This window comes from Leuciscus leuciscus (genome assembly GCF_965113295.1).
Source record: "Leuciscus leuciscus genome assembly, chromosome: 16".
In the NCBI taxonomy this organism is placed as follows: Eukaryota; Metazoa; Chordata; class Actinopteri; order Cypriniformes; family Leuciscidae; genus Leuciscus; species Leuciscus leuciscus.
In genome coordinates, this window is record NC_138740.1 from 35,337,459 (window position 1) to 35,352,536 (window position 15,078).

Below are 15,078 nucleotides of genomic sequence, written 5' to 3' on the forward strand. Positions count from 1 at the left end.
ATTGCACATATCAAATATAGGCTAGAATTCTTGTAAAAATCATAATTTTTTATATCAATAATTAGCCTACGTGGTTACTAAAAATATAAATTCCTGATCAAGAACTCAGTTCACTTGTTGAGATGTTAATTCTTGATAGCCTATCTGTAAAAGTATTTCAACATGATGTTACATTGGTTATTTCTGATATCCAATAATTAGGAAGATAATTTCAGATATCTAAAATGGCTTTCTTATTAACATCACATTCATGATATCAGAAATGAACATTGTCACTATATTGACGATCATGGTGACAATCGAATTATTGATATCAAAAATGAAAAAAAATTCTATAGCAATTCAGTTGTTGATATCAAGAACAGACATTTGCTCTAGTAACAACGTAATTAATGATTATGAACTGTAACCGGTTTATTTTCTGCAACACTATTTATTTATTTTTTAGCCTAGCCTAGGCTACATAGTCCTACATGTTCATTTTATATTTTAATTGTTGTTATTCTTTGTTTTACATACTCTGAACTGTACAACAATGCCTTGTAGTTGTCTTGTACTTTTTGCACTGTAGGCCTACATGTATTTAACTGAACTAAAAAATAAAGGGAAATAAATAATAGGCAAAAAATTTCCGCAACCACCTTGATCCCGCTATAGTCTGAGATGACGTCGCGGTAGTGGGCGGGGCCTGCTCGCTCTCGGTGGGTCGTGCACGAGCCCGTTGAGGGTGGATTACGTCAGTCACATTCACCGTGTAACACGGACACTGATCAGAGGAGAACAGATGAGGGTATGTTTGACTATTTCAGACATTGACAATAAAATCTTTTACTTTCATTTTTTTTAATCACTTACTTCAGTCGATATAATGAGTTATCTTGACATTTGTCGGTGTTATTGTTGAATACGAGGTTCAATGACAGCTGTGACTCCTTTAGCTATGCTAAAGTAGCTTAGCATGCTGTCCTCTCATTCTTACTTTGACAAACTTAGTGAGGCACGATATTAATTATCTTGAATGTGTTATAAAGGCAATATATTGTGTTTATGGTGACCACGATCACTATTATAGCTCAAATGATTATAAATGTGATCATGCTAATGCTAGTGAACTATTTTGTGTCGTTTTTTTATTAATGTCAGTTAGCTTTCATTACTCTACTGGTGGATATGCTTTATGTGTGAATAGTTTTGACGTCTCTTCAGTTTAATTTCAGTAAAATCTTCTCATATATCTTTTAAGAGATGAAATTTACTGTCTAAATGCATTATAAATTAGGTAAATAAAAAAAGCTCATGAAGAGTTGTTTACCAAAATAAAAACGAATGAGAAAAGAGTAAAGAAAAACATTTGGAATAGTTGATCATTGATTTGCTGAATAATATTGGTTGTTTGAATAATATTTTTTAAAGTATCCAACACTGTTTTGTTCAAAATTGTCACATATTTTTGTAAAAAAAATTTAAGATTTTGTTGTTTTCCACATGTTGGAAATTGGGAAAGAATCATAAAAATGCTAAATTAAATTAAACTTAAATTCTAATCAATTGTCAGTGCTGTAAATAGGCAGTAACACATCTGGATATCGACAGCAGCTGACTCCAGTTTTGATGTTTTATATGTTCTGTTAACAGGTGATGATGTTTTATAATGTTAACAGGTGATCCGCTGTGTTTATATGTCCTGTTAACAGGTGATCCGCTGTGTTTTATAATGTTAACAGGTGATCCACTGTTTTATATGTCCTGTTAACAGGTGATCCGCTGTGTTTATATGTCCTGTTAACAGGTGATCCGCTGTGTTTTATATGTCCTGTTAACAGGTGATCCGCTGTGTTTATATGTCCTGTTAACAGGTGATCCGCTGTGTTTTATATGTCCTGTTAACAGGTGATCCACTGTTTTATATGTCCTGTTAACAGGTGATCCACTGTGTTTATATGTCCTGTTAACAGGTGATCCGCTGTGTTTTATATGTCCTGTTAACAGGTGATCCGCTGTGTTTTATATGTCCTGTTAACAGGTGATCCACTGTTTTATATGTCCTGTTAACAGGTGATCCACTGTTTTATATGTCCTGTTAACAGGTGATCCACTGTGTTTATATGTCCTGTTAACAGGTGATCCGCTGTGTTTATATGTCCTGTTAACAGGTGATCCACTGTGTTATATGTCCTGTTAACAGGTGATCCGCTGTGTTTATATGTCCTGTTAACAGGTGATCCGCTGTGTTTTATAATGTTAACAGGTGATCCGCTGTGTTTATATGTCCTGTTAACAGGTGATCCGCTGTGTTTATATGTCCTGTTAACAGGTGATCCGCTGTGTTTATATGTCCTGTTAACAGGTGATCCGCTGTGTTTTATAATGTTAACAGGTGATCCGCTGTGTTTATATGTCCTGTTAACAGGTGATCCGCTGTGTTTATATGTCCTGTTAACAGGTGATCCGCTGTGTTTATATGTCCTGTTAACAGGTGATCCGCTGTGTTTTATAATGTTAACAGGTGATCCGCTGTGTTTATATGTCCTGTTAACAGGTGATCCGCTGTGTTTATATGTCCTGTTAACAGGTGATCCACTGTTTTATATGTCCTGTTAACAGGTGATCCACTGTGTTTATATGTCCTGTTAACAGGTGATCCGCTGTGTTTATATGTCCTGTTAACAGGTGATCCGCTGTGTTTATATGTCCTGTTAACAGGTGATCCGCTGTGTTTATATGTCCTGTTAACAGGTGATCCGCTGTGTTTATATGTCCTGTTAACAGGTGATCCACTGTTTTATATGTCCTGTTAACAGGTGATCCACTGTGTTTATATGTCCTGTTAACAGGTGATCCGCTGTGTTTATATGTCCTGTTAACAGGTGATCCGCTGTGTTTATATGTCCTGTTAACAGGTGATCCGCTGTGTTTATATGTCCTGTTAACAGGTGATCCGCTGTGTTTATATGTCCTGTTAACAGGTGATCCGCTGTGTTTTATATGTCCTGTTAACAGGTGATCCACTGTGTTTTATATGTCCTGTTAACAGGTGATCCACTGTGTTTATATGTCCTGTTAACAGGTGATCCACTGTGTTTATATGTCCTGTTAACAGGTGATCCGCGGTGTTTATATGTCCTGTTAACAGGTGATCCACTGTGTTTATATGTCCTGTTAACAGGTGATCCACTGTGTTTATATGTCCTGTTAACAGGTGATCCACTGTGTTTATATGTCCTGTTAACTGGTGATCCGCTGTGTTTATATGTCCTGTTAACAGGTGATCCACTGTTTTATATGTCCTGTTAACAGGTGATCCACTGAAGGCCGTGATGATGCTGTCGCGTGTCTTCCGGCTCCATGGCCTGTTCGTCGCCTCTCACCCGTGGGAGGTGATCGTGGGAACAGTCGCCGTGACGTTGTGTCTGATGTCCATGAACGCTTTCGCTACTAATGACCAGATCTGTGGCTGGAACCATCAGTGTCCCAAAGTACAGGAGGTACACGAATCAACTTCCCTGGACTTCCAGAATACACTGTTATTATACAGATCTGTTTCCATGTCCATTCACAAAATTATTGACATAAAGTAGCAGAATTCTCTGTATATTTACACACAGGGTTTATGGCTTAGTTCCTATTTGAACTGTTTTATTGCTACTGAAGTCTAGCTCAGTTTATCGGCTGTAAACTGTGTGATAGGGAATTATGATCTTTACTGAAGCATAGCTTGCAAGTTATTATATAAAACCAATATTAACATGAAGATTGTTTGTGTTGCTCATTTTTTTGTAGAAAATTCAAAGCGGTGACATGATCATTTTAACCATCACACGATGCATGGCCATCGTTTACATCTACGTCCAGTTCAAAAACCTCCGTCAGCTCGGCTCCAAATACATACTGGGTGAGTTTCTCTCTCTTCTACTCATTTAATGTGATTTATTCCCAAATAAAATAGGATATTTAACAAGACAAGACAAAAAAAAGATTTATAAGTTATTGGATGTTCTCTATATCATCTCTGATTGTTCACTTTAAGACCAGGAAACATTGTCTTTCGTCTGTTTGACTGTTTATAATAAAAATATTTGATTTATTGTTTCATGTCCAGGTATCGCTGGTCTGTTTACCATCTTCTCCAGCTTTGTGTTCAGCACTGTGGTCGTTCACTTCCTGGGTAAAGAGCTCACAGGACTGAAGTATGACTCTCATCCGTCTCCCACATTCAGGATTATTATCTTTCATTATAGTGTGTGTGTGTAAATGTGTCCTCGTGTTCCTCCAGTGAGGCGCTGCCGTTCTTCCTGTTACTGATCGATCTGTCTAAAGCCTGCACACTGGCCAAGTTCGCTCTCAGCTCAAACTCTCAGGTACAGAAATATGATTATTGCTGCCAATATAAAATTAAACAACATCATGAATATTGCGTTTTGTTTTTCATGGGCTTTTTATTTGACCATTTCTTCAAAAGCATTTCGTTTTTGAGTATTAAGAGCATGTGTGTATATTATATATATATATATATTTGTGTTCTTTAAAAAAGATAATTGGTTTGTTTGCATCATCACAGTGAGCACTATAACTAATGAACAAATAATAGACATTCAAAACTTTAATAGACATGTTTATCATGTTTTGGTGATATTTACATTTACATTTAGTCATTTAGCAGATATATTGATGTAAAAATGTAAACTATATCATTGCCCAGCTCTAAATATATATAAAACATCCAACTTCATCCTCATACATAGAGCATATACTCACGTAAAGCATATAGCAAAATCACAGCTCGACTGTTTATATTGTCACAAAATATAACTATATTATTGACCAGCTCTAATCTGCTAAATGCGACCAGAAGGCATGAAGATATTATAAACATTAACATCATGATTTTCTGTAAAGCTGGTTTAAATCAATGTGTATTGTGAATAGTGATATACAAATAATTTTGATTTCAATTGATGTGTATCTACGTGAATATTGCTGTTTGTTACTTTGTGCTGTTATGTTGGTGCATATGAATGTAATAATGACGGATCACGTGACCCACAGGAGGAGGTCCGAGAGAATATCGCTCAAGGCATGGCCATCCTGGGACCCACGTTCACACTGGACGCGCTCGTGGAGTGTCTGGTCATCGGTGTGGGCACCATGTCTGGTAAGTTTCTCACTCCATCTCTTTACTATGGCTTTCCTCCAGAGACTGTTTAATTAAAAGCAGGGTTACTATGGTCATAGAAACCTTCATGAGAGGGATTTTTGTGACCTAATTGTGATTTCAGGGTGTGGAAATGTCAAGGAAAATTATAAGATCTTGTACATTTCTAGGGTGGATATTTTTTTACATTTTCTCAGCTTTAAAATATTTTTTGTGTGCAATTTTTTGTCATAGAAATCTGTTGTATAGAAGTAGTTTGAACCCTTAAAAATGTCTTACTCTGGCTTTAAACTTCCTATTTATGCATCTGTCACTGTAACTACTTCCTGTCTGCCTCCAGGTGTGCCCCAGCTGGAGATCATGTGCTGTTTCGGCTGCATGTCGGTTCTGGCCAATTACTTTGTGTTCCTGACGTTCTTCCCCGCCTGTGTGTCTCTGGTTTTAGAGGTCAGTGTGGCACTGCTGGGTTTGTGTATTGTTGTAGATGTTCTGTCTGAACATTGATCTGTGAGTGATCTGTGAATGAGCATTGACCCCGGTCACTCGCCCCTGTCTCGTCCAGCTGTCCCGAGAGAGCCGTGAGGGGCGGCCCATCTGGCAGCTCAGTCATTTCGCTCGTGTCCTGGAGGAAGAAGAGGGAAACAAACCAAACCCCGTCACTCAGAGAGTCAAAATGATCATGGTGAGTTTAGGAAACATGTCATACACAGATTGTTGTTTGGGGTCGATAAGATCTCGTTTTTGAAAGAAAATCAAGAAGGATCCATTAAATTGACTACAAGTGACAGAAAAGACATCTATAACGTTACAAATGATTTCCTTTTCAAATATATGCCGTCTCTTTTAAACTTTCCATTCATCAAAGTATCCTTAAAAAAGATATATATATATATATATATATGTTATGTTATCAATGTTTTCAACAAAGAATAAATTCATAAATATTTCTTGAGCAGCGAATCGCCATATTAGAATGATTTCTGAAGGATCATGTGACACTGAAGACTGGAGTAATGATGCTGAAAATTCAGCTTTAACCACAGGAATAAATTACATTTTTAAATATATTCACATATAAAGTTTAAATAGTAATAATATTTCACAATTTTACTGTTTTTACTGTATTTTTACTCAAATAAATGCAGCTTTGGTGAGCAGAAGAGACTTCTTTCAAAAACATTTGAATGCTAGTGTACATGCAGTGGTCACAAAAAGTATTTTAACAATAATCTTTTCTCTTGACTTTTTGCTTAATGTCTTTAATCAGCTGGTGTGGATGTTTTTGTGTCCTCTTTTGGGCCACTTTACACTAAAATGACATGTTGTGTGTGTGTGTTGTGACTGTTCTGGTTGTGTTTGCTTCAGTCTCTAGGTCTGGCTCTGGTTCACGCTCACAGTCGACTCGTGACTGAATCTCCGACACACAACATGAGCAGTTCAGACGTGGATCTGCCCACACCCAACATGGAGTCCGACAGAACCCTGTCCAGGTACCAGCTGAGAGACAGAGCCAATGTTGCTGAGACTTTAGGAGTCGTTTTAAACGATCTTGTTCTTCTTCTCAGTGTGGATTTGGAGCAGGTCATCACGCTCTCTCTCGCTCTGTTATTGGCCGCCAAGTACGTGTTTTTCGAGCAGGCCGAAACAGAATCATCCCTGTCAATCAAATCCCCTGTGGCCACGCCCAGCTGCGCTCTGACCAATAGGAGAGCAGGAGAGGACCGCTGTCAGAGGGAGTCGGCCCCACCCAAAGCCCTGAAGACGGTCCAGACCAATAAAGGTGAACCGGATCTTCCCTTCTTTCAACTTTCGTCCATTATGTTTGCTTGTTGATTCATTCAATCTTTTATTGTTTGTTTTGATTTCTGTTGTTTATTAATGTGTTCTTTCTTTCATTTGTTCTTTTATTCATTCTTCTTTGTTATTCTGATTCATCGCTCTGTCAGATGGAGATGGACAGCATGAGGAGGAAGAAGCGGACGAGTGTCGTGAGCTCCAGTCTCACCAGCGCCGCCCTGTGGACGAATGTCTCAGCATACTTAAAGACCCCAGAGTAATCAATCAATCAATCAATCAATAGTCATGTGCTTTACATCATCTCTCTCTCTTTCTTTCTCTCTCTCTTTTTTTTTTTAAACGAGTGTTTGGTTTTCTAAGATGCTATTTTCCCGTCTAGCTTTTCACTAATAAATGTTATATCTTTAATTTTTTTGTAAATAAAGTGATCTTAAAGTCAGGTCTCTCTCTCTCTTCTTTAAGAGAGGAGCTCGGTTCCTGAGCAACGCTGAGGTGTCGTCATTGGTGGAGTGCAGAGGGATTCTGGGATACCGTTTGGAAGCGGTGCTGGAGAGTCCCGAGAGAGGCGTGGCCGTACGCAGAGAGATGCTCTCCTCTAAACTCTCAGACTCGTCAGCGCTGGAGAACCTGCCCTACAGACACTACGACTACTCAAAGGTGCTGCTCACCGTCTGCTGTGGAGATCCAGTGTGTGTGTGTGTGTGTGTGTGTGTGTGTGTGTGTGTGTGTGTGTGTGTGTGTGTGTGTGTGTGTGTGTGTGTGTGTGTGTGTGTGTGTGTGTGTGAGTGTGTGTGAGTGTGTGTGAGTGTGTGAGTGAGTGAGGACGTGCTGTTTAACTGCTGTTTCCTCGTTCTCAGGTGATCGGCACTAACTGTGAGAACGTGATTGGCTACGTGCCTGTGCCAGTGGGCGTGGCCGGACCGCTCCTATTGGACGGGAAAGAATTCCATGTTCCCATGGCAACGACAGAAGGCTGTTTAGTGGCCAGCACCAACCGAGGATGCCGAGCCGTCACAGTGAGTCTTTCGTTATTTTCCTCATTATTGCTTATTTATTTCTTCTGCTCATTCTTTCTTTCGTTTTTTTGTTCATTCCTCCTCCTGCTTTTTTTATTTGCTGTCATTCCTGCACTTGTTTGTTCCATCTTTTCTTAATTCATTCATTCTTTTGTTCATTCGTTCTTGTTTTAATTTCTGTTTTTTATTATTTTGTTTGTTATTCCATGTTATTTATTTTGTTGCTTGATTCTTTCCTTTTCATTTGTTGATTAATCGTTCATTGTTGTTTTTCCTCTTATCTCTTTTATCTCTTTTGTTGATCTATTCATATTTTGTATTTTCTTTTTTCTTTTGCACATTGTTTCTTCCTTTGTTAGATTTTTTGTCCTTTCTTTATTTTTCTGTCATGCGCTCATTTGCTCCTTTTTTGTTGATTTGTTCTTCAATTTGGTTTCCGATGTTTCTTAATTTCTTCGTTTGTTCTTCAATATTTTTGTTTATTTCTTTCCTTTAATTTGTTCCTTTTTTCATTCATTGTTGTTTTTCTGCTTTTTTCACATTCCTTCTTTCTTTAATTTTATTTCCTTTCTTTAAGTTTTTCAAAGATTGACTCAGTCTATTTAAATATGTTTAATTAATTGAAATGAACTATTTAATGAGTGAATGATTGAATGACTCGCTCATAAACACTCCATTGCTGAATGAATCAGCGTTTTTGAACAAATCTCTTGAATCTCTTTAACAGTGACCTGTCGCCACCTACTGGTGTAACGGTGTAATTGATACCGTCTTTATTTGAAGCATCATTACTTAAAAAAAAAAATTGGTTGAAAAGAAGCTGTTTTCTACTTTCTACTGTGATCGTACTTATCAAAGCTTTAATAGACACAATAATGAGATTGCACGATTGCGATCTTCTAACGGGTTAATGGTGCAGCTCTTCATGTTTTGTTCTCTCACTGTGAGTGTCAGTCCTCTAACAGACGAGTGCTTGTGTGTGTAGTTGTCGGGTGGCGTGAGCAGTCGTGTTCTAGCGGATGGGATGACCCGCGGGCCGGTGGTTCAGATGCCGTCAGCGTGCCGGGCGGCTGAGGTCAAGGGTTGGCTGGAGAGTTCAGAGGGCTTCAGTGCCGTCAAACAGGCCTTCGATCACACCAGCAGGTCAGAGGGCAAAGGTCACACACAGAATGAGCCTCATATAGCACTGCTACGGGAGAGTTTCCAGTGATAACCTGAGCTCTGTGTTCTCCAGGTTTGCTCGTCTGGACCGACTGCAGGTCAGTTTGGCCGGGAGGAACCTGTACATCCGCTTCCAGTCTCAGACCGGAGACGCCATGGGCATGAACATGCTGTCAAAGGTGTGTGTCTGTGATGAAGCAGATCTGTGGGTCAGAGTTCACAGAGCATCTGAACTCCAGTATTGACTCATATCTAGGTTTAAAGTTGCAGTGTGTGTGTGTGTGTAGGGAACAGAAGAGGCTCTGAGCAGACTTCAGGAACGCTATCCTGACATGCGTCTGTTAGCCGTCAGCGGGAACTTCTGCACTGATAAAAAACCAGCCGCTGTCAACTGGATCCAGGGCAGAGGAAAATCCACAGTGTGTGAAGCCGTCGTCCCGGCCCGAGTGGTGAAAGAGGTCAGGCTGATAGCAGATCACGTGACACTGAGTGTACGCTCCTCTAGGGGGCGGCAGAGAGCTCTGGTTGATGTTCAACCTTCTCAATCTGTTCAGTGCAGGAAACTCCTCACGACTGATGGAGTGGATTTACTGCTGTAGTAATATAGTGTGTGTGTGTGTGTGTGTGTGTGTGTGTGTGTAGGTGTTGAAGAGCAGCACAGGCGCTCTGGTGGAGCTGAACATCAGTAAGAATCTGGTGGGATCAGCGATGGCCGGAAGCATCGGTGGATTCAACGCTCATGCGGCAAACATCGTGACGGCCATCTACATCGCCTGTGGACAGGTGTGTGTGTGTGTGTGTGTGTGTGTGTGTGTGTGTGTGTGTGTGTGAGACATACACCTTACTGTTTTTAAAGTGTTAGGTGCATTTTAAATGAAACACTCGAAATCTGAGTAAAGATTTCACAGCATATCAAATAAATAATTGTTCTATAAAATAAGATGTTAGTGTATGCAATTACAGATGTGTGTGTGTGTGTCTGTAGGACCCTGCGCAGTCGGTGGGCAGCAGTAACTGCATTACTCTGATGGAGAGTTTTGGCTCAGATGGGGAGGATCTGTACATCTCCTGTACGATGCCCTCGCTAGAGCTGGGCACTGTGGGCGGAGGAACCGGCCTGCCCGCGCAACACGCCTGTTTACAGGTGACACACACACACACACTCTCTCTCTCTTTCACTCACACACACAATCACTCTCACTCACTCACTCACACACATAAACACTTACACACACTCTCTCTCTTTCTCTCTCTCTCACACACACACACACACACACACACACACACACACACACACACACACACACACACACACACACACACACTTACACACTCTCTCTCTCACACACACACACTCTCTCATTCTCTTTCACTCACTCACACTCTTCTCTTTCACTCTCACTCACTCAAACACACACACACACTATCTCTTTCTCTCATGCACACAAACTTACGCACACACACCCCCACTCTCTTTCTCTCACTCACTCTCTCTCACACACACACACACACACACACACACCCCCACCCCTCAAGTGTCACTGATGCGCTCTGACATTAACCCATGACTTGTGTGTGTCAGATGTTGGGTGTTCAGGGAGCCAGTGCTCAGTGTCCCGGTGAGAACTCCCGAACTCTGGCACGGATCGTCTGTGGGACAGTGCTGGCAGGAGAGCTCTCACTGATGGCCGCTCTCGCCGCGGGACACCTCGTCAAGAGTCACATGACTCACAACAGGTACAACTTATACATAGAGTATAATATTCTGTACATAAAAAATATTTTTCATTTGCAATGTCATACAGGAAACAATATTGATTTTCAAAATATAAATAATATATATGGTATTTTTATATTAAATTCACATTTATTTGTACAGCGCTTTTCACAATACACATCATTTCAAAGCAGCTTTACAGAAAATGCATGATTATATAGATATTTTTTTTAAAGTTTTTACATTTCATTCAACATGTTACTTGCTATTTCTTTGTAATTATTTGTGAACTGTATTAGCAATATATATATACACGCACACAATTTTTCCAACTGTGTAATTATAGCATATTTAATATTTATATTACATGTTTTTACATTGGTTCTTTCTAAACTGCCTAGTAATAACACAAATATTATTTAACTTATAGTACTAATATACTTAATTATATCACAATATGATTTTACATGATATTGTTTTGTTGTGATTCTGACGTTCTTTCACTCTCTCAAACAGGTCAAAGGTCAATATTAGAGAGACTGAAGCACAGCCCAAGGAAGCTTCCTGAAGAGTGCTCACCCAGAGAACTCTGGGAAATGTGGTCTGTGTGGTTCCTCGTGGTCGTTCTCGTGCCGCCTCGACGCGTGTCTGGAGGAGTTCTCTTCTGTGAAGCAGTCTGAACGGGAATTATGGGAAATACTAATGTTTTACGTTTGCTTTGTGCCTCAATATAAAAGGCGAACACACGAGTTAATGAGCATGAGATGCCCAGTGATTGGCTGCTGAGTGTGTGAGACTCGATGATTGCTCATGTTCCCTGAATCTGTGTGTTTAGTCTTGCACTACAAGCCAGAACTGTCACTTGCTCAAAACCTGGTACAAGCTGATAAAGCCCAAACACGGCGACGTTTCATCACTCTCTGAAAACGGGTTTGTTTTCTTCCGTTTTTAGACTCAATCATGATGTGAGATCAGGGCTTGATGTAGGATTGTGTGGTTTGGACCTTCGAGAGCATCAGATTCTGAATGAATGTATTTAATTAATTGATGTGTCGAATCAATCCTGCCAAACTCACTGTGACAAACTCCACTGACGGACCTTATAAACCAGGTGCTAATTTAATTTAACAAGTGATTTGAGTTTATGAATCTGTGTGTGTGTGTGTGTGTGTGTGTTGCTAATGAAATGCGTCTGATTGCGTTACGTTTCTGAATTGCCACTGTATGAATTCATGACTTTAAAGTGCTTCAGCTTTTCTCAAACAAAAGCAAATCCTTCAACTTTCTGACTATAGAAAGTGCTAATAAAGCCATATCTGTCTCTTAAAGTTGCGTTCTTTCCTGCTAAACTATTGATTTTTTTCAATATTTAGTATTTTTGTTAAATAACTGTTTTAAATGCATCTAACTGGAAAAAATATTATGTATTATGTGCATTTTGTGTGCAATAGATTGGGGAAAATGAGCTCCAGAAGTGACTGAACTGTAGTCTGAGTTAGAACATTATTTGCACAGAGAAATGATCCACACAACAGTCAGCGGTGCAGAAAGATGTCAATCATTTTATTCCTCTCTAAACCGGCAGCGGCGCCGCCTCTATTCACAGTACATGTTGATCCTGACATCTGAACATTCAGTGCAAATGCAACTAATAACACACTAGACTGTATTAGAGGGACACACACAAGCAGAACGCCTCTCCTGAACAACGCTAACACATTCAGCTTTACGGTTTCACTCCGGTGGATTCGTACATTCGGGTTCAGCGAGTGTCTGGAATGTTTGAGTTGTACGAGCGTGACGTTTTTGAAAAATCGAAAGCTTTACCGTAAACACTCGGATGTTGTCGTTGTGCACCTGCTCTTTTTCTTCTTTTTGTCCTCTAAAGCGTCTTTAACAGTCTATCATGTGACAGTTTGACCAATGAAAATGTTCAGCAAAAAATGTAAAAGCTCTCGTCATTCTGCAAAAAGTGGTTACTCTGTATTTTTGTCTTGTTTTCTAGTACAAATGTCGAAAGATACATGTACTGGAGACACTATACGACTTTAAAATGTTCTAAATAAAAAATAAAAATTAAGTGAGTTTATGCAAATATCTCAGAAAATTTAAATAAGAGAAAAAAAAAATCTGCCAATTGTGTTTTCTCTTTCGATTAAGCACAAGTCACTTAATTTAGATTTTTGTAAATTAATTTTTTAAGAAAAGACATTCAGTCATTTTTCCTTAAAGTAAATGCATCTTTATTTAAGAACTTTTTGATACAGAAAAACAAGACAAAAAAATACTGAGAAATAAAAAAATTTTTTTGCCAGTTTGTGCCTTGTAAGATTGTTTATGAATGCTTGAGATTTAGTTTTTACTTCGAAAAAATTCATTTGATCAAGAAAACAAAATAAATAAACAACTAATTCTACCCAATCAACAACTACGTGTGATCTACGCCCCAAATTTAAACCACGTCTCCCTATTGGATAGAATATTTTAAGTGGCGTCAGAGCTTCTCCAATGAGAAGACACTTCTCGCTCTGTCCTTGCTGATTGCAAAATCACGTTTTAAATAATACAAGGTAAAAAAAAAAAATCAGTACGAAATGATCTTTGTAGAAACACTACAGGATGCCTGGGTCGTGGCGGTGGTTTGGACATAGTAATAACGTGGGCGGTACGAACAGCAAGACGTACCAGATCAATAATGAGGCACTTTCTAGAAATGTTTGAGTAGGATACACACTTCTCATCTCTCTCTCTCACACACACACACACACACACACACACACACTAAGGCATATGGAGTTGGATTAGTCAGGTAAAAGCATCGACTGATGATCTTCAGCAATAATGAAATTATATACAAATAATCTGCGCGCAAAGTTCGTCCGACGTATTAAAATGGTTTTGCCCGTCGCGATGGATCTGTAATTGTGCTACGGTGCGTCGGCCGCTGAGACACGGAGATAACTAAAGATTACACAATCGTCCAGATCAGCTCTTCGTCAGCGTGGGATTCTGCGCTTCATCAAAGAGACGGCGAACGTCGAGACGAAAGGCAGGTTCACAGGTCATTCACAAACATGCCTTTGATTCCGTACTGAACGTTGACGATTATACGAGGACAATGAAAGCAAAGCTGAAATGTTTGTTCTAAACAGAAAAACACTAATAATCAGGACTAAAACAGCCGGTCTCGTTGTGTTCAGCTTCAACACTCTCCGATATATATAAACTTCCCATCTCACTTACTTTACATACATACATATATATATACTTGTCTGGATCTAGACCTCGGGCAGAAACACGGCCTGTGTGAACTAGTGTGGCGCTACAGAAGGGCTTCAAGCGTCTGCCGATGGGCCGCTGATGAACACACTGCAGGAGTGTGTGTGTGTGGGAACTGGACGCGCTCGGACACACTGACAGCAGAACTGGGGACCTGCAGAGGACAGAACAAAAGCAGCCATTAATCATCTAGTCCACTATAATAACAACATATTATTAAAAACATAACTAACACTTTACAATAAGGTCCCATTAGTTAAAGGTGCAGTGTGTGATCATTAGCGGCATCTAGTGGTGAGGTTGTGAATTGCACCCAACAGAAGTTACGGTGGCCGACAGGAAGTGATGTCGTCGACTGAGACAGCAGAGAATAGCCAATTAAGAAATGAGGATTCTTTACAAAGATTAATTAAGAAATTAGGTTTACGTGATTATTCAGTAAAACGATGTTATTGCGAATATTATTGTCACTTGTTCATCATTGTGTCAGTGTTTTATTCGCTGACTTTAGCTTTAGCTTCTTTACACGAAGAACAACGAAACGCATTTGTCCGTTCAGGGCCACTGTAGAAGCATGTCGATGTAAGAGACACACACGCGGTGTGTGTAGAGAGAAACGGCTCATTCTAAGGTAATAAAAGCATAACGGTTCATTAAGTCAGGTCCTTATACACCACTGAAAACATAGTTATGTATATGATATTGCATTTCTGTCAAAAGATCCTCGTAAATATTACACAATGCAGCTTTAATGCATCTTAAAGTATTTGTGCATCTTTGATAATGTTCAGTTAATAAACATACCGTTGTTCATTGTTAGTTCATATCAGCTCAGGTCCATAAAATTATATTAAAAGATGCAACTTTACATTTTAATAATGCATTAGTAAATGTTAAAATTAATATTAATATAAATGTAAGATTAATAAATGCTTCAGAATTATTTTTCATTGTTA

At 39.3% G+C, this 15,078-nt stretch overlaps 2 protein-coding genes across 3 annotated transcripts in view; one reads left to right on the forward strand and one right to left on the reverse strand.

The window, feature by feature from the left end:
* The first annotated feature begins 668 nt into the window (after positions 1 to 668).
* Positions 669 to 12,919, forward strand: hmgcrb (3-hydroxy-3-methylglutaryl-CoA reductase b). Its single transcript, XM_082142139.1, has 20 exons — positions 669 to 790; positions 3,298 to 3,485; positions 3,781 to 3,892; positions 4,100 to 4,187; positions 4,274 to 4,358; positions 5,047 to 5,152; positions 5,493 to 5,599; positions 5,715 to 5,834; positions 6,518 to 6,642; positions 6,718 to 6,932; positions 7,099 to 7,205; positions 7,412 to 7,606; positions 7,807 to 7,965; positions 8,951 to 9,108; positions 9,200 to 9,305; positions 9,414 to 9,584; positions 9,769 to 9,909; positions 10,112 to 10,270; positions 10,709 to 10,863; positions 11,360 to 12,919. Exons 2-20 carry the CDS (start codon positions 3,318 to 3,320, stop codon positions 11,409 to 11,411), a joined length of 2,529 nt encoding a protein of 842 aa, XP_081998265.1. The 5' UTR covers positions 669 to 790; positions 3,298 to 3,317; the 3' UTR covers positions 11,412 to 12,919.
* The window catches only part of cert1b (ceramide transporter 1b), a 42,426-nt gene continuing 39,733 nt past the window's right edge, over positions 12,386 to 15,078 (reverse strand). The window contains exon 18 of one of the 2 annotated variants that reach the window (XM_082142140.1): positions 12,386 to 14,276. The gene's annotated coding sequence lies outside the window, so the exon portion shown is untranslated. The remainder of the gene's footprint in view (positions 14,277 to 15,078) is intronic. The other variant, XM_082142141.1, reaches the window with a different exon arrangement.

What these genes read in the sequence shown, in the direction of transcription:
- hmgcrb (XM_082142139.1), top strand. Translation starts at nt 3,318, where the DNA reads ATGATGCTGTCGCGTGTCTTCCGGCTCCATGGCCTGTTCGTCGCCTCT. An exon ending in AGTGTCCCAAAGTACAGGAG is followed by an intron (nt 3,486 to 3,780) that starts GTACACGAATCA and finishes ATTTTTTTGTAG; the next exon opens with AAAATTCAAAGCGGTGACAT. An exon ending in GACGGTCCAGACCAATAAAG is followed by an intron (nt 6,933 to 7,098) that starts GTGAACCGGATC and finishes TCGCTCTGTCAG; the next exon opens with ATGGAGATGGACAGCATGAG.